We start from the raw sequence: 26,824 nt of genomic DNA on the forward strand, positions 1-26,824 counted from the left end.
CCTGGTTTGCAATGAAATTGACTCATCTTTTTCAAAACACCCAGTAGGATCATAAGTGAACCCCAATCTGCCCACTCAGAGCTAGGAAAAGGAGAAAACTAGCTATGGCTCTCACTCTTGACAGCTGTCCATCTGTTGGAAGGTGCACTGCATGTGGACATCTACATACAGCTTAGGCTTGAAAAATCAGCAATTATAAAAGTGAGAAATGCGCCAAACCACTTATAAAACCAAAGTTGTGTAATTCTACCTAGTGTCCTATTTCTTCAAATTGCCTCATCTTGTTAGACACCCCAAGTCGGAAATTTCACCCTTGCCCGTGGCTGGGATTCTCCAGTCCCGTTGCAATGAACGGAGTTTTGGTGGAGCGTCAAATTCTTCATTCTCACCGGCAGCGGTGATGGGATCGGAGAATTCCAGTCAGGGGCACTAGTTGGCAAGTTTTAAGTTTTTGATATTAATAAATATTTATTAAGAAAATCATTAGTGTACATCAACAAAACTATTTCATGGTTCAGTGCAGTTTTTCTTTTAAAAAAACATTTTCAATAATTTTGAACCAAGTTATTTACAGTGGAGCAAAAAAAGAAAATGCTGAAAAATCTCAGCAAGTCTGACAGCATCTGAGGAGAATAGAGCTAATGTTTCGAGTCTGGATGACCCTCCGTCAGAGTCTATTCTCTCTCCTCAGATGCTGTCAGACCCGCTGAGATTTTCCAGCATTTTCTGTTTTTGTTCAGATTCCAGGATCTGCAGTATTTTGTATCTATTTACAGCGGAGTACTGGACATGCTTGCTTTTGATGATAATCCTATGCGCAGCCTCATCGATAAAACTTCTGCAGATTACCACTCTTACATACATTATGAAATATTGTTTAGAGTCGTAGAGGTTTACAGCATGGAAACAGGCCCTTCGACCCAACTTGTCCATGCCGCCCTTTTTTTTTAAACCCCTAAGCTAATCCCAATTGCCCGCATTTGGCCTATATCCCTCTATACCCATCTTATCCATGTAACTATCTAAATGCTTTTTAAAAGACAACATTGGTACCCGCCTCTACTACTACCTCTGGCAGCTTGTTCCAGACACTCAGCACCCTCTGTATGAAAAGATTGTCCCTCTGGACACTTTTGTACCTCTCCCTTCTCACCTTAAACCTATGCCCTCTAGTTTTAGACTCCGCTACCTTTGGGAAAAGATATTGACTATCTAGCTGATTTGTGCCCTTCATTATTTTATAGACCTCTATAAGATCACCCCTCAGCCTCTTACGCTCCAGAGAAAAAAGTCCCAGTTTATCCTGCCTCTCCTAATAACCCAAACCATCAAGTCCCGGTAGCATCCTAGTAAATCTTTTCTGCACTCTTTCTAGTTTGATAATATCCTTTCTATAATAGGGTGACCAAAACTGCACACAGTATTCCAAGTGTGGCCTTACCAATGTCTTGTACAACTTCAACAAGACGTCCCAACTCCTGTATTCAATGTTCTGACCGATGAAACCAAGCATGCCGAATGCCTTCTTCACCACTCTGTCCACCTGTGACTCCACTTTCAATGAGCTATGAACATGTACCCCTAGATCTCTTTGTTCTGTAACTCTCCCCTACGCCCTACCATTAACTGAGTAAGTCCTGCCCTGGTTCAATCTACCAAAATACATCACCTCGCATTTGTCTAAATTAAATTCCATCTGCCATTCATCAGCCCACTGGTCCAATTGATCAAGATCCCTTTGCAATTGGAGATAACTTTCTTCACTCTCCACTATGCCAGCAATCTTGGGGTCATCTGCAAACTTACTAACCATGCCTCCTATATTCTCATCCAAATCATTAATATAAATGGCAAATAACAGTGGACCCAGCACCGATCCCTCAGGCACACCACTGGTCACAGGCCTCCAGTTTGAAAAACAACCCTCTACAACCACCCTCTGGCTTCTGTCACAAAGCCAATTTTGCATCCATTTTGATACCTCACCCTCGATCCCGTGAGATTTAACTTTATGCAACAATCTACCATGCGGTACCTTGTCAAAGGTTTAATGGAAAGAAAGGAAAACTAAACAATACATTCTATTTTCCTGCCAGATTGCATTAGTTAGTGAGAATTTTACTTGTGTGATTATGCAAATGAATGTTATTGAAAACTTGAACTGCAAGTTGTCCAGCACGACACTGAAGAAAATTTCCATTTTCCCAAATTGTGCCAAAGGGTTAAGCCCTATTCCATCGTGTTCAGACTTGGGGCACTTCAGCTATCTGCACATATTAATTGAATAATATTAATTGCACTGTTGGGCTCAGTAATTCATTAAATTTGTTCTTCTGATGAGATCAACAACAATGACACAGAATTAACACAGAAGCCTACAGAAATAAACAAAAGATAAATGGATATTAAAGCCAGCCTTTTGCCCTAGGGCACTAATTTAAAATGGACAAGAATGGCTTTCTGCTGGCCCCTTCTACTATGCTGTGATGTTTGTGAAAATTACAACTTTTCAAAATGATGCTCTGCAAAAAACAAAAATATATAACAGCAAATGATGGAATGGCAATATGTGTAAAAAGGACTGAAACATTCACATTTCGACAAACAAAGAACAATTGTAGGAGACTTTGGTGGGGGGAGGTGAAGAAAGACACAAAGATCCTTAGAATCCAGACAAAACAGCTATGAGGATTTGGCAGATTTTTCAAACACATGACACATCTTAGAACAGGGAAAGATGTACGATCAAGTGGAACGCCAACCTAAACCAACTCTTAAAGCACAGTGAGTACTATCGGACTTCAACAAGATTTGTTCGTATATGATTTGTCATTGTCTGAAAAGTACAGAAGTATCATTTATCAGATCTTTGACCATATCTGTGCTTGCAGTTCTTGCATTTATGAGCTGATTCTACAGTGCATTTTATTGTGTCATACAATGTCTGGATAATGAAATAGAACAGAATTCACCAAAGTCACAAGGCCCAACGTCAACTAGCATGATTCAACTGTGGAGCAACTTGCAGTTAGTTATATTGCACCTTTAAATTAGCAAAACATCCCCCCACATCACAGGACAAAACTGAAAAATATATGACTTACTTATATGAAAACCAGTTGCTATCAAATTATCAATAGAAGTTATGATACTAATGAAGATCTAACTTTTGTAATCTAGTCATGGGGTGCCAACAAATTAGAATTAAAATAGATGATACAGTTGGACTTTCCTTTATTTGTGACCTTAATTGTTAATGGATTTTGCTTGGGTTTAAAACTAAATCATTTCTGGGCTTTTCTAATTTACAAAGTAAGTCAGAGATTTGAGGAATGACTTTGTCATAATTTCAGCTAATTTTTCCAAATTGCACACCTCAAAAACCATTAATGGCCCCAAACCCAGTCTGATCTCAGCAACACACTTATATAAATCAAAGCAGTTAGGATAAATATTCCATTCTCCTACAAGCTAGATGGAACACAAGAACTAACGTTTGAAGTATGATTGCCAAGGTGCTGCACATTAAAATAATCATAAAGATTGCATTTCACAAATTAGAGAGTTACCATGACTGATACACAATTCCCTGGTAATGCCATTAAGATAACGGCAGACTGGATATGAATTCATTAGCTTCCTTTGGTGGATGACATCATGTGGCTAATGAACAAATTTAGAAACGGCCTACAGAATATTCTGTGCATAATGATCTCATGGCCTGGAATTCAAACTATTTATAATGGTTACATGTGGATTTTAAATAGCAGCACAGATATCTTCCCGACTTGATGGAAAATGTGCAACGCCCATGACGATTATGCGAATGAACTAACATTTGCATTTCACACATTACCTTTGTGTAACTCCCAGCAAGGTTCTTTTAAATCAACGACTAGGTAGCTAAGCAGAATTGAATTGGGCAGATGAAATCCTGAACTCAAAGCCTTTCAACAATCAAAGAAACACATGAGGAATCACGGGCAAGATTCCAACCCATCATGATGTAGTGAATTTTGAACTTGAGCAAAACATTTGGTTGGAGAGAGATCTTTGAAATATATGGCATTGTGATTTATTTTGGTGTATTCATGTGGTCTGTGTAAAGTCAGGAATCTTAGCATAAATAATAACTCTTAAAGTTTCTCTTTACATTTTGGGATATCTAACCTTGTAATGGGCTGAAGGACAATATTAAATACAGAAAAGCTGTTGCTTAGAAAGATAATGAAGATCCTTTGGCTCCTTTAGATCACTCTGCAAATAAAGCTTTATTTTTTCATCAAGCATCTAACAGTCTCCTGAATGATTCTGAAGTGTTGTCTATTTTGCCAATTGTTAAATTGATGGTACACAATTATATTTCAGAGAGTCAATACAACAGTCATAGGTTCCAATGACAGCTTCTATTTGCGGATTTTAAATAAGGAAAATGCTTTGCATTTGTTAGCCAGCTCTGTGGACATAATTTGTTTATAGTTTTTAAAGTGGACATGAATACACCACATATGGATTTGGGACAAGGGGTTCCAAGTACAATTGTTCAGAGTGTAGTTATTTGAGAACTATTTTTCAGGAAACCATAGAAAGACACAGAAACATCAATAAATACAGAAGCCAATAAAAAAGCATGATTTGGGGAGGAAGATCCACATTTAGCTGTGTGGGGAGCCAGAAAACATCGATCATGAGTGATTTGACAGTCAGCACTTTATGACAATTGATGGTAGTTTCATGGTCACCGTTACTGAGTCTAGCTTTCAATTTCAGGTTTATGATTTATTACTGAACTTAAATTCCACCAGGTGCTGTGAAACCAGCCTGGGCCCCTGGATTACTAGTCCAGTGACATTACCTCTATGCCACCATTTCCCCCAAATTGACAGGAAGCAGTGATTAAGGCTAAATGGGGTGGCAAGGAATATTGCTGGTGCATCAAACATTTACAATTTTTATTAATGACTTAGATAAGAGACCGAGAGTAATGCATCAAGTGTGACGACCATACGCAGCTGGTTGGGAATATAAGCGGGAGGAGGACACAAAAGTCGGGGGGGGGGGACGACTTTTGGCTCCAGTTTGTGTGGGGAGGATCAACAATGGGAATGGAAAATCCGACAAGAGGCCCAAATCACATTTCCACCTGAGATAAAGGCAATCATCCTCACCCCTCCAGTGATGTAATGGGAATCCTGATGTAGATCATTGGAATTCTCATTAGAATAAATTAACATCCGATTATAAAGCCTCTACACTGGATAATCCCCCCTTACATAATCCATTCATGCTGACGTGAGGGCATGTTGATATGAATTACAACAGGTCTCCCATGGCACGCACCTGGCAAGTAGAACCCAGCAGAGGAGCTCAGATGAGTGTATCACTTATGGGAGAAGTGGATCATGCCCAAGCAGTGCTGGGGGCTGTGCCTGGGAGGTGGGAGGAGAGGTGTTGTGTGATGGTAGTTTCTGCATGGGGTACAGTGTTGTGTGTGGGTGGGGGGAAGGATGCTGTTTGGGAGTTGGGGGAGGGGGAAATATTTCTGGTTTTACTTTTTTTGTATTGGGGCATCCCAATCAATGGGACAGCATGGTGGCACAATGGTTAGCACCGCTGCCTCACCGCGCCAGGGACCTAGGTTCGACTCCCAGCTTGGGTCACTGTTGAGCATGTGTATGATTTGCCTCATTTATGCAAAGACTTCAGTTTAAGATATTTCTGCCTATTCAATTGCATTTAAATGCTAAGCTTAAAAAACTTGACTACATTTTAAAAACTAACTTGACCTCATTTTATGACTCAGAAGGCATGCTGGGTTAGCTAGAAAAATTGACTGCATTTTTGAAAGTAAAATGCCAGCAAAAACAGGCTTTTTCATAAGCCAAACAAAGCTTTTCATAAGCAACATCTGCAAAGCCGCGAGGTAAAGATGGATATATTGTGGAACTGTGTGTTTAGCTATCAGTCTGTTTTCGAGACCTGTTCAGTTTGTTTGGGTTGTTTTGAGCAGTACAGGACTGGCAGAGAAGGCAGTCTCTCTCTCTCTCTCTCCATTTTTTTTTGTTTTCTGTCATTTTAAATTCTGTTCAATAAAAGAAATTCATCAGATCAGTGCCATCTCCGTCTATTCAAAGGAATGAATGGAGCCTACAGTCACTGTGTGGAGTCTGCACATTCTCCCCATGTCTGTGTGGCTTTCCTTCAGGTGCTCCGGTTTCCTTCGTGCTGGTTAGGTGCATTGGCCATGCTAAATTCCCCCTCAGCATACCCAAACCGGAGTTTGGTGATTAGGGAATTTTCACAGTAACTTCATTGGAGTGTTAATGTAAGCCTACTTACATTAATTAGTGACACTAATAAATAAAAAAACTTAAACATTCTTTAAAAAACTAAGTTGCTGCTGGGGTGGGCTCAATCAGTGCTGCAACCTTACTTTGAGATTGGGGCACTCTTTAAAAACAATGCCCCGACCTCAGAATCCCATCTTTGTTACAAGTTTAACTTTAACTTTGCAAATATTGAATGGAAAAGCTATAGTTCGAGTACTTTAGATGGGTCAGTTTTTGTCCAATGTATGCAGGAGGGTTTCCTGACACAGTATGTAGACAGGCCAACAAGAGGCGAGGCCACATTGGATTTGGTACTGGGTAATGAACCAGACCAGGTGTTAGATTTGGAGATAGGGGAGCACTTTGGTGATAGTGACCACAATTCGGTTACGTTTACTTTAGCGATGGAAAGGAATAGGTATATACAGAAGGGCAAGAGTTATAGCTGGGGGAAAGGAAATTATGATGCGATTAGGCGAGATTTAGGTGGCATAGGTTGGGGAAGGAAACTGCAGGTGATGGGCACAATTGAAATGTGGAGCTTGTTCAAGGAACAGCTACTGGGTGTCCTTGATAAGTATGTACCTCTCAGGCAGGGAGGAAGTGGTCGAGTGAGGGAACCGTGGTTTACTAAAGAAGTTGAATCTCTTGTGAAGAGGAAGAAGGAGACTTATGTAAAGATGAGACGTGAAGGCTCAGTTAGGGCGCTTGAGAGTTACAAGTTAGCCAGGAAGGACTTAAAGAGAGAGTTAAGAAGAGCCAGGAGGGGACATGAGAAGTCTTTGGCAGGTAGGATCAAGGAAAACCCTAAATCTTTCTATAGGTATGTCAAGAATAAAAGAATGACTAGGGTAAGATTAGGGCCAGTCAAGGACAGTAGTGGGAAGTTGTGCGTGGAGCCTGAAGAGATAGGAGAGGCGCTAAATGAATATTTTTCGTCAGTATTCACGCAGGAAAAAGACAATGTTGTCGAGGAGAATACTGAGATACAGGCTATTGGACTCAACGGGATTGAGGTTAATAAGGAGGAGGTGTTAGCAATTCTGGAAAGTGTGAAAATAGATAAGTCCCCTGGGCCGGATGGGATTTATCCCAGGATTCTCTGGGAGGCTAGGGAGGAGATTGCAGAGCCTTTGGCTTTGATCTTTATGTCGTCATTGTCTACAGGAATAGTGCCAGAAGACTGGAGGATAGCAAATGTTGTCTCCTTGTTCAAGAAGGGGGGTAGGGACAACCCTGGTAATTATAGACCAGTGAGCCTTACTTCTGTTGTGGGCAAAGGTTTGGAAAGGATTATAAGAGATAGGATTTATAATCATCTAGAAAGGAATAATTTGATTAGGAATAGTCAACATGGTTTTGTGAAGGGTAGGTCGTGCCTCACAAACCTTATTGAGTTCTTTGAGAAGGTGACCAAAGAGGTGGATGAGGGTAAAGCAGTTGATGTGGTGTATATGGATTTCAGTAAAGCGTTTGATAAGGTTCCCCACGGTAAGCTATTGCAGAAGATACAGAGGCATGGGATTGAGGGTGATTTAGCGGTTTGGATCAGGAATTGGCTAGCTGTAAGAAGACAGAGGGTGGTGGTTGATGGGAAATGTTCATCCTGGAGTTCAGTTACTAGTGGTGTACCGCAAGGATCTGTTTGGGGCCACTGCTGTTTGTCATTTTTATAAATGACCTGGATGAGGGCGTAGAAAGATGGGTTAGTAAATTTGCGGATGACACTAAAGTCGGTGGAGTTGTGGACAGTGCGGAAGGTTGTTGCAGGTTACAAAGGGACATAGATAAGCTGCAGTGCTGGGCTGAGAGGTGGCAAATGGAGTTCAATGCTGAAAAGTGTGAGGTGATTCACTTTGGAAGGAGTAACAGGATTACAGCGTACTGGGCTAATGGTAAGATACTTGGTAGTGTGGATGAACAGAGAGACCTCGGTGTCCATGTGCATAGATCCCTGAAAGTTGGCACCCAGGTTGATAGGGTTGTTAAGAAGGCGTACGGAGTGTTAGCTTTTATTGGTAGAGGGATTGAGTTTCGGAGCCACGAGGTCATGTTGCAGCTGTACAAAACTCTGGTGCAGCCGCACTTGGAGTATTGCGTACAGTTCTGGTCGCCGCATCATAGGAAGGATGTGGAAGCATTGGAAAGGGTGCAAAGAAGATTTACTAGGATGTTGCCTGGTATGGTGGGAAGGTCTTATGAGGAAAAGCTGAGGGACTTGAGGTTGTTTTCGTTAGAGAGAAGAAGGTTAAGAGGTGACTTAATAGAGGCATACAAGATGATCAGAGGATTAGATAGGGTGGATAGTGAGAGCCTTTTTTCTCGGATGGTGATAGCTGACACGAGGGGACATAGCTTTAAATTGAGGGGTGATAGATTTAAGCCAGATGTCAGAGGTAGGTTCTTCACTCAGAGAGTAGTAAGGGCGTGGAATGCCCTGCCTGCAGCAGTAGTGGACTCGCCAACATTAAGCGCATTTAAATGGTCATTGGATAAACATATGGATGATATTGGAATAGTGTAGGTTAGATGGGCTTTAGATTGGTTTCACAGGTCAGCGCAACATCGAGGTTCCGAAGGGCCTGTACTGCGCTGTAATGTTCTATGTTCTATGTTTAGGCAACTGCCCCCCCCCACAAATGGCTGTGCAATCCACACCAGCACTCTGAAACTGCAGCGTGCCGTTTGATCAGGTGTTAAAAAGCAGCTATGAAACTAGCATATTTCATAGTGCTTTTCTCGCTGTTCTGGCATTCTGTGCAATTTGGGGAAAATTTGACCCATTAAATCAGAAAATTCCGGCAAAACACGAGGTCAAGAGAAAGAAACAGGCCAACACCACAGATACAGGTCCTGAGCCTGCATTTATCTTATGAAGGGAAAGTCATGGGTTCAAGCCTACATTCTAGCGAGTTGTAACCTACTGTATTCTAAGTGGGATGAATCGACTCTATCCAGATCAGATCAGTAAAGTGAGTAATCTGAGCTCACACTACAGTTAGTCCCAAAGTGTACATTATTATGTTGCTCACATTAGCAGAATCCATAATGCAAATGAGGACATCATGAGCTATCAGACCCATGCTGGAAGTACAAACATTAAAGCTGATCGCTCTATTCTTATCCTTTCAGTGGCTGTATATTTAAGTTGTCTGTATCATGAAAGCACTGCACAAGAATACACAGATTTATATCTCAGCCTCACTAAAGATCGTTTGTAGAATTGATCTCATGAGTGAAGTCAGCGCTGGTTACGTTGTTAGGTACATATGCTCAGATGGTGTGAATAGATGAGAAAAATCAGCAAGACTTTTTTGTCAGATCACCCCAGACAAATCATCCTGGTCTGCTGACAAAACGGTTAGAGGCTACAGTCAAGTCAAGGATGAGCTAGACCACGTACATCATTCTAACAGGAGAGAATTTAAATTAAACTAATTTAAGCTTTGTTTTTACCAAAGGGTAACCACTCCCTAACAACTCAATGTCGATGGTAGTCATGATGTGGAAAAGCCGGCGTTGGACTGGGGTAAACACAGTAAGGAGTCTAACAACACCAGGTTAAAGTCCAACAGGTTTATTTGGTAGCAAACGCCACTAGCCTTCGGAGCGCTGCTCCTTTCCACTCCATCTGACAAAGGAGCAGCGCTCCGAACGCTAGTGGCGTTTGCTACCAAATAAACCTGTTGGACTTTAACCTGGTGTTGTTAGACTCCTTACTCAATGTCGATCCAGAACACCTTGGTACCCCCATTCAGGAACAAAGGCCTGTGCACTGAAAACAATTACAAATTCTCAAAGTAACCCCCAATCTTTAAATGATGCATTATTGGACTGAATGAGGAATACAGAATAAAAACAATGGTGGGAATTTCCAAAAGCCAGAATGGACGGGAGAGAGGTAAGATGGATGGACATTATATTCCTAAAAATGGAAAATGTGTCTACATCTGTTTTAATCAGGGTGAGTAGAGTGTCAGATGAGGACCAACTTACTCCCCGTTTGATGGATCAGAAATAGAGTATTTAAATAAGGCTGCAATCTTAGATTTTGATAGCTATTTGGATTTATTGGCCCTGAACTAGGTTTTCCAGAGCTCAGGAAACTTGGCAGCCAAAGGAAAGAGAAAACTTTCAAATACAGCAGTAAGTGCTGAACTTCAGCTCGCTTGAGATCTCTACCCTCAAACCGCTCCCCCCACCCCCTCCTCCCCCCCAACACCTCGTTCCAGGATCTCTTCAATGATCCTTCCTCTTTGGCCCACAACCTTCTGCAGCCGACCTTTCCACCTCAGCTGATCAATCTGGCTAGTTGCTGGGCAGGAAACCAAAAAGAAAATTCAAGTTCGATCTTATATTAAATTCGGCTGAACTCCTGCATTTATTGACTGCTTAAAGTTACCCCCCTTAACTCCCTACTTCCCATAAATATCAGGTCTAATATATTGAGGTGAGAAGGTGAGCAGCGGCTATCATTGAAGTAACCCATAACGGCCACAATTATTCTACCTGGGATCAATTCTGGAGAAAAACCCTTCCTACAGGTTGAATCATTGCACTGATTAGTTACTATTTACTTCTTCTCTCACAGCTGAACTTCGATAGAAAAAGATTGCATTGCATGCTAGGCCCAAGATTAAATCAGTGCAGCACTTCACCATAGAAAACACAGCAGTCAAATTCTACATGAAGCTAATATTAAAAACTCTGAAAATTCAGCAGAGTCTTTATATTTAACCTTAACTTGCATTTACATAGCATCTTAATGCGGTAAACTGTCCCAAGGGTCTTCATGGAGAGGGAGAGCTATCAAATGAAATTTGATACTGACGCCAGAATTCTACCGCCTCACCCGCCACGGAATCGGAGCAGGCGAGGGGTGGACAATGGAAATGTCTGTTGACCTCGGACGGGAATTTCCGGTCTCACTCAAGCAAGGCCATAAAATCCCGCCCTGATGAACATTGGGATTACATTTCTGGTTGAGGGTGCTATATAAATGTATATTATTGTTGCCCGGGTTATTGTTGTAGTAAGACTCCTTTACTAATTACAATTGTTTACCACATCATAACTGCATTTTAAATGTATTGCAAATCAACCACATAAAATACATATAATTCTGAGTATCCCATTTAGGAATTAATGTAATATGTGCAAATATGATCCGATATGTCTCATGGTGAACATTCACATATTCCTTTTGTTTTGAAACAAATGTTCATTCACTTACATCGAGTGATTCCAGGCAGTACCAGCAAAAGGCATGCTTGCAGTTTTTACACATCATTTGTGCACATCCTTCATCTCTTTCGATATAGACTTTGCATTTTGGGCAACGTTTGATTGGAACGTCATCCTCCTCATCATTTTCAAAGAATGAGCTAGGTAAAAAAAAAACATTTTCAAAAAACATACCTGGTCCAGATAGCACAAGAAACTGAGCAGAAAGCAGTTTACCGCACACCAGCAACTGGTTTCATTTGTACCCAATGATAAACCTACTCTCAGAGTAAGGGGCCACCCAATTAAAACAGATTTGAGGAGGAATTTCTTCTCTCAGAGGGTAGTGAATCTGTGGAATTCTTCACCACAGAGAACTGTAGAGGCTGGACCATTATTTGATTTGATTTATTATTGTCACATGTATTAACATACAGTGAAAAGTATTGTTTCTTGCGCGCTATACAGGCAAAGCATACCGTTCATAGAGAAGGAAACAAGAGAGTGCAGAATGTAGTGTTAGTCATAGCTAGGGTGTAGAGAAAGATCAACTTAGTGCAAGGTAAGTCCATTCGAAAGTCTGACAGCAGCAGGGAAGAAGCTGTTCTTGAGTCGGTTGATATATCACCTCAGACTTTTGTGTCTTTTTCCCGACGGAAGGTGGTGGAAGAGAGAATGTCCGGGGTCCTTAATTATGCTGGCTGCTTTGCTGATGTAGCGGGAAGTGTAGACAGAGTCAATGTTAGAGTCATTAAGTTATGTTAAAGGCTGAGATAGACAGATTTTTAATTAGTAAAGGAAAAAAAAGATGATGTGGATAAGGCGGGAAAGTGGAGTTGATCAGATCAGTCATGATCTCACTGAATGGCGGAGCAGACGTGATGGGTCGAATGCCCGATTTCTGCTCCTATGTCTTATGGTTCAGCCTGTAAAATGTTCTGTGTATGTAATTTTGAAGGTATTTTGTATACCCGGAGGAAATAAAACCTATTTAACCAAATTGTTCAAAGAATTGATGCATATTTCTCATCACTGCTGACTCAGGCAGGTGCCTCATGTGACGGAAAAATAAGTGATTTGAAAATTGGAATACAGTGGCATTTCACCCACTCCATTTTAATGGTTCACCTGCATGGTTTCCTGAGTGGCGAGTTAAAATTCCCAACATTATCCTTTGCATATGACATTAAAATGTCTACTTGCTATTGCTGTAATTGAGGCTTCAATTAAAAAATAAAGACTATTCTCTTTGTTTTAAATTCCTTTCATGGGATGTGGGCATCGTGGTGAGGTCAGCATTTATTGCCCATCTCAAATTGCCCTTGAGAAGGTGGTGGTGAGCCACTTTATTGAACTGCTGCAGTCCACGGGATGTAGGAACACCCATAATGCTGTCAGGAAGGGAGTTCCAGGATTCTGACCCAGCGATAATGAAGGAACACTGATATTGTTCCAAGTCAGGATGGTATGTAGCTTGGAGGGGAACTTGCAGGTAATACTGCTCCCATGCATCTGCTGCCCTTGATGTTCTAAGTGGTAGAGATCATGAGTTTGGAACATAGGAGCCTTGGTGAGTTGTTGGCGTGCATCTTATAGACGGTTCACACTACTGCCACTGTGCATTGGTGGTGGAGAGAGTGAATGCTGAAGGTGGTGCATGGGGTGCGGATCAATAGAGTTTTGTTCTGGATGGTGCTGAGCTTTTTAGAAGCTGCACTCATCCAGACAAGTGGAGAGAATTCCATCACATTCCTGGCTTGGGCCTTGTAGATGGTGGATAGGCTTTGGGGAGTCAGGAAGTGAATTACCCGCCACAGAATTCCCAGCCTCTGACCTGCTCTTGTAGCCATATTGTTTATGTGGCTGGCCCAGTTCAGTTTCTGGTCAATAGTAACACCTTAGATGTTGATAGTGTTAGGGTACTTGAGCAGAAACCCCAAAGTATGTAATGAAGCCCAATTAGACCCCAAGAGTTTTATTTTATTTTTGGCATTAGTGTGAGGATAAGGTGTTTCACTCCAGATATGACTCTATTGACACACTAGGGAGCTTTTAACAAAACAAACTTTATTTACAATACAGTTTAACTATAACAAATGAATTAGCTTAACTTTTACCAACTGAAATACTTAAACATGACAAGATACAATTCCGAACTGCTAATCTCTATTAGTTCCAATTTTAGTAATATTCCTCTTAACTTCTCTTCAAAACTAGTTAGCAAACAACACAGGCTTACGAATTTTTTTACTTGTTAATAGTCCTAGAGCCTTTGGACACCTCTGGAGAGAGACAGAGAGACACCTGTCTTCTGACAGCTCCAAAACAGCAGTCTCCAGAGAGAAAGAGAGACACCTCTTATTTCTTTGAGAACCAAGCAGAAACTGATTTGTCCCTGTAAGCTTAGCTCTACCCATTAACACATAACTGTCTCTGTCAATTGACCTAATCAAAACCTTACTCTGAAACCCCAGGGGAAAACTATTTGTTCTCCTGCATTCTCATCATGGAGCTGCCTGGTTTGCAGCCAAATTGACACCGTATAAGCCAGAGCTGAATTTTAAACATACTCCTCACAAGAAACATGATATAAATACATTTCTTAAAGGCCCAGTATCATCACAATAGTGGGGGATTTAATAATGGTAATTCTATTGAATTTCAAGGGCAGATGGTCTGATTCTCTATTGTTGGAGACGGCCATTGCTTGGCACTTGTGTGGCATGGAATGTTACTTGCCATTTATTAACCCAAGCTAAGAGCAGGGGGTCTTACATTCTAGCTGCAACTGATTTCCTGTTTGCGGCATTAACATAAGAACTGGAGCAGGCCATCTGGCCCCTCGAGCCTGCTCTGCCATTCAATAAAAATACAAAGATATGTAGAGAGACAGGTAGTATTGAGGCTGCAGAAGGACTTGGACAGGTTAGGAGAATGGGCAAAGAAGTGGCACATGGAATTGAATGTGGAAAAGTGTGAGGTTATGCACTTTGGAAGGAGGAATGGAGGCATAGACTATTTTCTAAATGGGGAAATGCTTAGGAAATCAGAAACACAAAAGGGACTTGGGAGTCCTTGTTCAAGATTCTCTTAAGGTTAATGTGTAGGTTCAGTCGGCAGTTAGGAAGGCAAATGCAATGTTAGCATTCATGTCGAGAGGGCTGGAATACAAGAGCAGGGATGTACTTCTGAGGCTGTATGAGACTCTGGTCAGACCCCATTTGGAGTACTGTGAGCAGTTTTGGGCCCCATATCTAAGGAAGGATGTGCTGGCTTTGGAAAAGATCCAGAGGAGGTTCACACGAATGATCCCTGGAATGAAGAGCTTGTCGTATGAGGACTCTTGTGTCTGTACCCATTGGAGTTTAGAAGGATGAGGGGGGATCTTATTGAAACTTAAAGAATACTGCGAGGCCTGGATAGAGTGGACATGGAGAGGATGTTTCCACTTGTAGGAAAAGCTAGAACCAGAGGGCACAACCTCAGGCTAAAGGGACGATCCTTTGAAACAGGGATGAGGAGGTATTTCTTCAGCCAGAGAGTGCTGAATCTGTGGAACTCTTTGCTGCAGAAGGCTGTGGAGGCCAGGTCATTGAGTGTCTTTAAGATAGAGATATATAGGTTCTTGATTAATAAGGGGATCAGGGGTTATGAGGAAAAGGCAGGAGAATGGGGATGAGAAAAGTATCAATCATGATTGAATGGCGAAGCAGATTCGATGGGCCAAGTGGCCTAATATTGCTCCTATGTCTTATGGTCTAATAAGATCATGGCTGATCTTTTCATGAACTCAGCTCCACTTACCTGCCTGCTCACCCTTTGCCACATGATGCCAGACCTAGTGCCACCAGAGCCACCCTCCTCCCACTCCTTTACTCTGAATAAGGGGTAAATGAGGGGTTCTAAGTCTGGGATTCCGACATCCTCCTGGCAGGTTTTCCCACAACGGATGCAGTGAGCCATTGGCCACCGGTGAAATCTTCCAGTCCGCTGAGTCTATGAGCTTCTGTGTGACTCACCTGCCTTGGTGCTGGGAACCTGCCGTGAGGGGTCGACTTTGGTGGGACTAGAACATCCCGCTAGCAGAAGCGGCCAGAAGATCCACTCTGAGAGGACCCAGTAACTAGGATTTAAAATGTTTCAGCAACAATCTTTATTTTCCATTCTCCTCATTCTATTTCTTTTAAAATTTTATTTTCAAAAGTTTTTTTCCTCAACTTTCTCAGTTATTCACTGGATGTAGTTGGGTTTTTGCCCTTGTGACATTGTCTCCTATTTGGATACATTCAATGTGAGGCTGCATAATGATTTATGGCAAGTTATTCAAGTGTATGAGGCATTAAAGCCAAGCTCAACATTAACATGTCTACTTTCTAATAGGGAGAATGAGAAAGCAATCAGGATTAGGAATTCTGCTTTCTAATTTTACTTGCCTAGCCTGGGAGAGGCAATTAAGATTAATTACAACTGTCCCAAGATACTGACTCAGCATCAACCCGGAATTAAACTTGCCACTTGCTGGCCTTGTTCTCTTGATTTTTGCAAGTATAATTCATTGACCACTTTAAGGGGAGGTTTGATGCACACATGAAGCTGAATGGAGGGATAAGTGGACAGGTTGGGAAGAGATAATTTGAGTAGAAGATGGACCAAGTGGAGGATAAACACTGGCACAGAGCATTGGGTGAATTGGTCTATTTCTGTGCAGTGGATTCTGTAGTTGACTTTATTGGTGTAGAATTACTGGGAAGAAGCTTTGCCAGCAACAATCCTTTCATTCTCAAGTTGATCTGTTCTAGTGTAAAACAGATATTGAATTACAAAAATGCTTTAAGATCAACTTTTCAACGATTCATCAAGAGATGAAGCCATGGGTAATTTGAATTTCCGTACCAATAGGACATGAAAGCTCTGGAATCTCCTGGGAATGCATGCGAACGAGGATAGGAACATTGTTTAGCAAATAAAATAGAAGAAATGTAACAGAATGAAAATAAGAGGATACTTTACAGATAAATCATTCCCTCCTACCTGTGATATGACGAAATATTGTGCTGTAACAAAAGGTACTGAATGGATGACAGTTAAAGACAAATTTCATTGCACAACTGCTTAAAATTGAGATTCTCTTTCTCGGTCAAAATATGTACCTGTTAATCTTTATCCAGTACAACCTATGAAACAACAAGATGCAGCTGAACTTACTGTACTGACTAAATAGTAATTAAATTGAACAAATGTCGTGACAACTTTTTCCCATCAATATTAATCATGAAAAGTATCACGCTTGACATTGTTGTACTTACAATATTAATTTAAAACTAGCTTTGAGTTTTGAATTCAGAGTGGGGTCAGGTCTTTTATTGGTGGCCATTCACAGTTTTGCATATGAATGTTTGCTGCATTGTCATGGAACTATCGTCAAACCTGATTTGAGTCACAGTGTGAACTTCAAACATCTTTTAATACTCAAGACATTACACTTGAACATCTCTCAATTTTTCTCTACTAAAATTACATTTTCAGATGATCTAGCCTAATTTCATTTAACATGCAAATTTTGCTTTATACGGATGAAGGGGTAAAGAAAACAACAGTAAAATCATCTTGCATTACTTTTAATTTTTAAAAGGTTCATTCGTGGGGTATGGGCATCACTGGCTGGGCCAGCATTTGTTGCCCATCCCTAATTGCCCTTGAACTGAACGCTTTGCTCGGCCATTTCAGAGTCAACTACATTGCTGTGGCTTTGGAGTCATATGTAGGCCACACCAGATATGGTTGGCAGATTTCCCTGGGTCTCTGGATTACTAGTCCAGTGACAATTCCACTACACCACCGCCTTCCCTCATTTCTCATGATAATCAAAAGAAAATTATTCTATTTTCATTTTCAAAAGCAGGAAGATGTTGACTAGTATTTGTTGCAGGGCACCTCAATCAGTCTGTAAGTATGAATGCCAAGCTTTCAGTTGCTAGTCCATTTGAATTCTCCACTGCACGCCCACACTGACCTTTCCGGCCTCAGCCTCCTGCAGGCTTAATGCAAGCTTGAGGAACAACATCTAATCTTTTGACTAGGTTACAGATTTCTGATGTCAACATTAAATTCAACAATTTTAGGTCACAGCCTCTACCCTCATAGATCATAGAAACCCTACAGTTCAGAAAGAGGCCATTCGGCCCATCGAGTCTGCACCGACCACAATCCCACCCAGGCTGTACCCCCATATCCCTACATATTTTAACCCACTAATCCCTCTAATCTACACATCTCAGGACACGAAGGGGCAATTTTTAGCATAGCCAATCAATCTAACCCGCACATCATATTGTTTCATTTTTCATTGCTGGTTTGTTTTTTTTCTGTAATTTCTTTTATTTCTTTTTACTTTACTTTCAGAAGATAGATGTTCAAGATCCTCTGGACAAAACTTTCATTTCTTCACTTGTCCCGTTCTAATTCTCTTTGGCCTTGCATCATGAACTCTCCTGCCCTTTATTCCATCACAGACTTTCCCTTTTGTACTTTTCCCCCACCTTTCCCCCATTACTTGCTCAAAACTTATCATTCAACTTCTCTCAGGTCAGATCAGAGATCATTGATTGGAAACATTCACCCTTTCTCTCTCACCACAAGTGCTGACAGACCTGCTGGGCCTGGTTTTACTATCAAGTTGCGCCCGTTTTTGGGCGCAAAAACTTGGTAAAGTCAGGCGTGAGATGAGTAGCACGATCTGCGCCCGCATCCGTGCCGGTTCCCCCTTTACCAAGGCCCAAAAATGGCCGCGATCGGGACCATGCCCAAAACAGGCGCGACAGCCATTTAAATGCATTTGCATGCATTTAAATTGACTTAATGGGCTGCGCGCCCAACTTTACCAGCACTTCCCCCCTTTATCATCGCGTTCACCCATCCACAATCGGCACGAAATAGAGATGCTCCATAGAAGTCTGATTCGGGTGCTCCAGTTAGTCAGGAGGTAAGTGCCAAGCGTCCGATGGGTCACTGTTTGAGATTGGTGAAAGGGGGTGGTGGGGGGAGGAGGTGGGTCTGCTGCCACTCTGCCCATCAGTTGGGTGGTGGGGAGGGGGGCAGAGGAAAGTGGGGGGGGGGGGGTCGCTGCCGCGCTGCCTATGATCAGTGGGGAGGAAGGGGGGTCCGCTGCCACTCTGCCTGTGATCAGTGGGGAGGAAGGGCGGTCCGCTGCCACTCTGCCTGTGATCAGTGGGGAGGAAGGGGGGTCCGCTGCCACTCTGCCTGAGATCAGTGGGGGGGGGGGGGGGGGGGACAGGCCGCGATCAGGCTGAGAGGAAGGGGGGGTGGGGGGGATAAGGGGGTCAGTAATGTTGTGGGGATGGGGCAATGTCTGTGAGGGCCAAGGAGCGACATTATCCGGCCCGGGAGGGAGGTGCCAGGAGAGCAGCATTCCATATTTTTTTCTGCGCATGCGCAGTTGGAGGCGCCGATCGGAGCTGCAGGGTTCCAGGCGCATTAATCTCCGTCCACAGGCTTGTGCAGTGGTATTCAGAATCGCTGATATTTTTGCAGGCAGAGTACATGTGGGGGTGCCTGAGAACGGGTCTAAAAGTCGGATCTGAAACACTCCCAGTAAGTCCGCCCAGCACTTAGAATCAAAATGATAAAATAGGGCCTGCTGAGTTTTTCCATCATTTCCTGCTTTTATTTCAGATGTTGGCTAAGCAAATGTGTATCTAGCTGCAAGACCATCACTTAATGGCTGCTCTGTTTGCAGTTACTCTTACAAAGTTCGGAGTGCACCAGGAACGTTGCGCTGTAAATCTGGGAATAAATAAAACAGGAGTGCAGGAGCTGTCTCAGAGTACTGTAACAGACATCAGGAGGGCAGAAGTAGGACCTGCTGCCAATAAATCAAACAGTACCTTGCTTCGCCAGGAAGGAATGAGGTAATGGGCAGGTTGTCTTGACAAGCCTGTCCTGGATGCCAGGTCGCTTTGCAAAGAGAGCAAAACTCCAAGTTACAAGCTGCACATTGTACTAGCTGGGGCTTCTGTAACTCCACCTCCTTCATTTGGCAGACAGACTGGCAAGAAGAGGACGGGCACCAAGTTCGGCATGGATCCAAAAGCACTTCTGGAAAGAACAAATAACCACATAACCATTTTTTGTAAACATGAGCTAAACATTCTAATAGTCACTCCATAACATGTAGCTTCTGGTAAACTGATGCTATCTTGTATTAATCCCTAAAATGCAGTAGTTTCAATCTAAACAAATAAGCAAAAGTAGTTATACTTACTACTGAAAATGAAATTGCTTATTTGCGGAGTTTGTAAAGCTTTTGTGTTTTAAATAACTAGCGTGTCTCTCATGGCATTACTCACAGGGAGTACAAAGTTATACTGCAGCCAGGGGCTGAAAGTAGCATCAGAATTACACTGGCCCGGACTCTGCAATGTGGAGGTGCCGGCGTTGGACTGGGGTAAACACAGTGAGAAGTCTCACAACACCAGGTTAAAGTCCAACAGGTTTATTTGGTAGCACAAGCCACTAGCTTTCGGAGCGCTGCCCCTTCATCAGGTGAGTGGGATTTCAGTTCACAAACAGGGCATATAAAGACACAAACTCAATTTACAAAATAATAGTTGGAATGCGAGTCTTTACAGGTAATCAAGTCTTAAAGGTACAGACAATGTGAGTGGAATTTATCATTCCACATTTATAAATGTAGTTTTTGTTCAGGGCCAGAGAGCTTGTTCAGCAATAATTACAAATTTATACATGTTTAAAAACCCATTTACACCCCACTCAATCGGTGCAATTTCTCAAGGTTTTTAAGTCACATTAGAGTGGTAGCTCTAGTCAGTTCAATGCAATTGGTGGGGACTTAAATAGCACCCTACAGAGAAGTGCAGAATCACCGATAGACCTTCTGAATATTCATGTTTAACTGTGCATGTACGGACTTGAGAAATCCGAGTGAGTTTCAAAGGGGTAATGGATACAAGTGCTGACAACTCCACTGTTATTGCTACTGCAAAATCCAGACCAGAGAACATTCCAGCATAGAAAACAAGTGGTAATCAATGAGCTGTACAGTTTCAGCACCCACCGAGTGAAAACATTTCTCCTGGATTTATTTTGATCTTATATTTATTGCCTCTAGTTTTGGACTCCCCCACAAGTGGGAAAACCTTGTCTATATGTGCCCTACCAAACCCCTTCATGATTTTACTTCTATTAGGACACTTCTCAGAGGTGGCCTTCTAAATTGCTCCACTCTGCACAAATTTCAGGATCTAGGGGACCATTCTCCCAGTCCGCTGCGCTGCTCTAGCAACAAAATGGGCCGGGAGACATCAGCAGAGGCCGTTTAGTGGGCACCCCGCTGGGCGCCATGGCCTCCGGCACAGTGGCACAGTGGTTAGCACTGCTGCCTCACAGTGCCAGGGACCCGGGTTCAATTCCCGGCTTGGGTGACTGTTTGTGTGGAGTTTGCATGTTCTCCCTATATCTATGTGGGTTTCCTCTGGGTGCTCTGATTTCCACTCTCAATCCAAAGATGTGTGGTTTAGGTGCATTGGCCATGCTAAATTGTCCCTTAGTGTGAGGGGGACTAGCTATGGTAAATGCATGGGGTTATGGGATAGGCCTGGGTGGGATTGTGGTCAGTGCAGATTCGATGGGCCAAATGGCCTCCTTCTGCACTGCATGATACTATAGGATTCTATGACTATATGATTCTATGATTGTCTCCGGCTCCAAGCTTTTTGGAGTCATCAGCATTTCCAGCATGGAGTTGATTTAAAATATTTAAATTTGAATTTCCTATCATTAGCAGGCCCGGGACTGAAGTCTCTGGGCCCGCTAGTGTCTCCCACCTCCTGCCAGGACTGGTTCACTCCAGCGGAGTTTACTACTGCTCTTCACAAACGGGGAACAGGTGGCTCAACCCCACTGGAATGAACAGAGGCCATTGAGGCCCCCAGGATGTCGGGGGGGTTGAGCAGTGTCAAGGGGGTGGGACCAGAAGGGGTGGGCCTATTGTGGGCGCGGTTGTGCGCTGGCCAGCGATTAAGCTGGCCAGTGATTGGGAGGCCAGCAGTGTGGGGCCACTATGTATGCACCGATCTCTACTTTGACAGATTGGCGCTTGCGCAGTGGCCCACTCAGCGTCATGCTGCCGGCCTCTTGGGTGGGAATAGATCCCGTCCCCTGATATTCAGTGTGAATCTTGCTAGTGCACTCTGCAGTGCTCAAGATTCATTCTGAAAATCCTGCTAAAAATTTGGCGGAATTTCCTCCAGTTGTCACACGAATTCAGCACTTAGAATTTCTTTGGGAGAATCGCCTCCATAATGTCATATATTTTCATTTTTTTCTATTCTAAGTTCAAGTCTCCAGCAGAGATCCAAGATTCATTTTATATTAATAATAAATATTAGATCAAGCAAACAGTTTATTGGTCTATTTTAGTCTTACATTATAAGTGCAATGATTTCACTTCCCTTTAGAGGGATTCCTAACCTAATTGCAGATAATTAATACCACGCATAAATGTCACCTTTTCTTTGTTCAAAGAACTCCTACTAATTAACTGCCAATTTTTCGCTTTACCTGGAGTAATCTCAACCACAGTATTAATTTTCTTTCCCGTACTTGGTCCATTCAATCTAAGAGGGATATTAACTCACTTTTGTGTGGAGAGAAAATATCAGCAGTACAAAACATAAATGACCAAGAAGAGCTGTGGTTACTATGAAATCGGCAGTTTTTATATCTGCTTCTTAATGTTGTTCCAAGAATATGGCTTCCTGCTGAATTCAGATACCTGTTAGTGCTTTAACTGTGCGCATTAATGACACTAACTGGCAAGAGCTTTGGAAAAAGAATATTCGATAGGACATAGGGCAGAATTTTACAGGGCCTATAAAATTCCCTGGATGGTCTTCCACTTTCTGCCCATCTTGCCCACAAGTTTGCAGAGGACAGGTGAAGCCTAGCCCTGCGAGTCACCCTGCTTGGGTGAGAGGGGGCACCCCTTCAATGGCCTCCTCCATTCCACAATGTGCATGCATTTAAATTGACGTTGCGCCCGTTTCGGGCGCAGTCCAGACGGCGGCCATTTTCAGCGATTGCTAAAGGGGGAAACAGGCACAGAGGCGGGCGCGGAACGCGCTACTTGCCTCACACCCGACTTTACCAAGTGTTCGCGCCCGAAAACGGGCGCACCTTGATGGTAAAATCGGGCCCCATGTCTTTGAATCTGAGGACTACTTGTAATTCCAATCCTGGCCACTGCTGCTACTGGCACTTCTGAGACAACCGAGCTGCAGGTCATTCAGTTTGGCTGGCAGTTCTCTAAGGTGGAACTGTCTCCTGAGTGAGGAGTGTCAGTCCCGTCTCCATCCAATTAAATGTGCCTGCTTGCAGGACAGCCGGTGTCAGCAGAGATGTGTTCCCTACTGATTCTTCAGGTGGCAGAGCAGAAAACATGCCTTACGAAAAATCCTGCCCATAATATACAAAACGAAGCCTCCAATTAACAAACCACAACAGTGCATTAAAAAGATTAATTGGGGAGCCACTTTTCATTCAGAAACCAGACCACAAAAACCAGGGGAAAATTACTTACCTGCTGACGACAAACTTAGATGCAGCCAAGAATCATGCACCAGAAAGAAAAGCAGGCTAGACAATTGTACTGACAACTGACCTATGAACATATACTGTACTGTAAATTAGGGCAACTATTTAAAATCAACTCATTTATAGTTTACATTACAAAAGGAAGATCACCTAACTTACGCAAGCAATTGTACTGAAATCATGGTTAAAACAAAGCATTTCAGACATTTATAACAAAATTCACTTGCCTTTTTCAAACTGCAATCTTTTATATCTCTGCATAAGTTCTGCTGCAACAACACATTCGATCTATTGGAAAGATGAACAGCGAAGTGGTGCATGAACAACAAAGAACAGTACAGCACAGGAAACAGGCCCTTCGGCCCTTCAATAAAACGCAGTATGAAAAACATACTGCAAGCTACGTGAAAAAAAAACCCAACAATGCTCCAATGAGTAAGTTTTTCAAAATATCCCTATAGTTTCAGTGTTACATCCAGGATATGTTTATGTAAAGTACATTAAAACTGATAAAGTCCACTGATATAACTATCCAATGCCAAATATTATTTCCTGGGATGCAGAAAGGAAGCGAGAGCCACAGCTGCTAAATGCACAGACACAAGCAGTGAAGAGACTAGAGAGATATATAAATGATTTGTATTATACAGTTGCTGAATCACAGCACATAGAACACAATGTACCTCATTTTCCTGTAGATGACCTCTCTTTGGGCAAGCGGCATCAGGACAGCTAATTGAAGCTTCCAGGCCCTCTTTAATTAGAAGTTCCACGTATTGTTTCAGACACTATTGGCAAACCAGAGAACAGTAATAACTCTTCTGCCCCAGGAGTTATCCATCTCCCCCCTAGTGCAGGTGGAACTTCACTGCACTGAAAGGCATTAAAAAGAACAAAGCTTCCTTGATTTAAAGGCACCTTGTGCCCATCGACAGATCAGGGTTTACCAGATAAAACTATCAGTACACTTTGCCAAGTGGGTAGCATGGTGCCACAGTGGTTAGCACTGCTGCCTCACAGCGTCAGGGACCCAGGTTCAATTCCGGCCTTGGGTGACTGTGGAGTTTGCACGTTCTCCTCAGATCTGTGTGGGTTTCCTCCGGGTGCTCCAGTTTCCTCCCACAGTCCAAAGATGTGCAGATTAGGTGGATTGGCCATGCTAAATTGCCTCTTTGTATCCAAAGATAGGTACCTCACCTGACCTTATAAAGTTTGGTTGGGTTGTCTGACTCAACAACATTCATCCTGAATTCTTCTAGATTCCTTGAAATGTGTTGAAATATTCTGTGCTCCATCAATGTCACTTGGTCAACTCTGACTCATTTCAACAGTACATAATTTTAATTATACGTTAATATAAAATTCTAATTGTGCAAAAACACTACCTGTGTTACTTGGACTAAAATTACTTATTTTGAGCTGTTAAATTATTCAAATTATTCCAAACATAAACTACTCTGAACTGATAGTGGAAAGTCTTCCAAAAAGTGACACCATGCCAAACCTACTGCTAATCAAACTTACTGCCATTATTTTTAAGTAAACATGTCATTGAGCTTTCCAGTTATAGGCTAACACCTCTACTGTGTGTCTCTTGCAAATTAATGAAACATTTTTTAAAAATTGAAAAGCAACCATTACTGAAAATAATTCACCACTGGAACAGATGGTATGAGGCTTATAGAGCATCAACCTACATAATAATCATAATGATTTGATAAAATCTTCATTTTCAAGTATCACCGATGACTGGATTTTTACAGAGTTGGGAAGACTTCTAAAAATTGCAGACAGTACCTAGATGCAGAAGGCGCACCCTAATTTTGGACAGATACAATTTCCAATGACAGGGGTAAGGGACCAGGGCATGATTTACCCAGGAGGAAACCTTTGAACATTTGAAATTAGTACTGCATGCAAGTGGACCCCATTTTGGCTGGTTCAACGACCATAACCCACAGTGTGGTAGTCACAAAGTTAGCAGTAGATATAAATACTCTTAAAGACCAGATAAGATCTGTTTAAGTGTCAAGATCTGAAGTTTATCAAATCCCACCACTCATGAAAGAAAATAATCCAAAGCTGTCAGTGAGCTTAAAACCCTCTATTTTACTGCTTTGGTTGACAGGCCACTTGGTGTAGGTTAGAAAACAATTACCATCTGCTCTTGAAGTTTCAGTTGAGGTCTTTGAGACATTTCCCAAGGGCTATTATGATGCCATTATGAATGCATGGCTGTGTTTCAAAACCTTTGATTATCTCAGCACGAAGCCCTGAGTTCATAGTTTTATTGACATGCTTTTCACTATCAAGTGTTTATGGGTGAAAGTGCATTCGATTGCTATTGGTTTACTTTTTTCACCACATGGTTCCTGAGGTCTGCCCATGGTGAATACTGGTTGAGTGGCTATGGAGGTGGGATGGAGGCAGTGAGTAGTATAGATTGTCATGCAAGTGGTATTGGGTTGAAGGGGCAATGGATGTGAAGGCTGAGAGTTAGAGGCTCTAACAGCTTCTAAAACAATTGGGACAGATTCCCAGAGAACCAAGATGGGCCTTCTAACCAGCCCGCCTCAGCACTCACCCACCCCAGTGCTAACTAGGATCTGTTCCCCACCTCCCCAGAGGGCATAACACAGCCCTGTAAACAGAAGTGGATGTACCAGCTGAGCTTCAGCTCAGCTGAGTTAAAACCCAGCCCCAAAAATCAGCAATGGTGGATAGAATTGTTTTATAATTTTCACATTTCATCCAGAAGATTAACAAATGGTTCCAGTGTGAATCCTTGAAGAGTCATACATATTACACTAAAATCAAAGGGTGCATCCTTTTAAATTTAAGGGAACAGCAGTTTTCAAAAGTGAGCTGCACAATGATCAGATACATTGATAAGATAGATTGCAAGAGTCATTTTAACAGTTGTATCCAGTTACTGAAATCACTGGAAATAGGAGGACGGCAGTCTTGAATTTCATCTGGTTCGTTTTGAAAGAAAAATCCATACATTAAGGAAATAAGCCTACGTTTTGAAGTAGACAACGTATGTTGGTGGAGTATTAATTGCAAACATTTCAAAAATAAAACTGCCCTGGCAATTCTCAAGGGCACAAGGGATGGGCAATAATTATTGGCCTAACTAGCAATGCTCACATCCCATAAAACAAATGTTGGTTCCATCAGATAGTGTGACGTCCAAGATGACAAAAATGCCTTAATATTAGTGAGAGGAAAGCAATTCTCTGAATGCAAGATAGATAAAGAGACAGGCAGGTATCTCTTCGAAAGGAAACAAGAAGATAACACTAAATAATCAGAATGGAACTTCTGGGGTGCGATTTTCCTGCCCCGCTATGCTGGTAAGCGGGAGACAAAAAATCCAATTCCCACCCAGCAGCCGGCAGGTTGCAATCTTCCTGGGCCATTTTTTCTTCACGTAATCAGCCCCCCGGCACGAGGGGCCGAATGGCCTCATTCTGCACTGTGGGGATGATTCCAATCTTCCCATATGTTTATATCCAAAGCAATTTTCATATTTCATGATTTTTAGCGAACAGGGAGATATGTAAATGCTACAGACATCAGGGTTGAAGAACATATTTTGCTGGAGCATTTCAAATCAAACTTGACACAGAAAAATTTCA

The 26,824-nt window shown here is 42.3% G+C and overlaps 1 protein-coding gene across 2 annotated transcripts in view; it reads right to left on the reverse strand.

Annotated features, from left to right (window-relative positions):
• Positions 1–26,824, reverse strand: part of LOC144493749 (putative E3 ubiquitin-protein ligase RNF144A-A) — an 86,744-nt gene that overhangs the window by 13,763 nt on the left and 46,157 nt on the right. For both annotated transcript variants that reach the window (XM_078213190.1, XM_078213189.1), the window contains 4 exons: positions 23,867–23,971; positions 23,411–23,471; positions 19,457–19,667; positions 11,563–11,713 (listed from right to left, as the gene is read on the reverse strand). In XM_078213190.1, the coding sequence (XP_078069316.1) occupies positions 11,563–11,713; positions 19,457–19,667; positions 23,411–23,471; positions 23,867–23,971 (528 nt within the window). The remainder of the gene's footprint in view (positions 1–11,562; positions 11,714–19,456; positions 19,668–23,410; positions 23,472–23,866; positions 23,972–26,824) is intronic.

Source organism: Mustelus asterias, chromosome 5, assembly GCF_964213995.1.
Source record: "Mustelus asterias chromosome 5, sMusAst1.hap1.1, whole genome shotgun sequence".
NCBI lineage: Eukaryota > Metazoa > Chordata > Chondrichthyes > Carcharhiniformes > Triakidae > Mustelus > Mustelus asterias.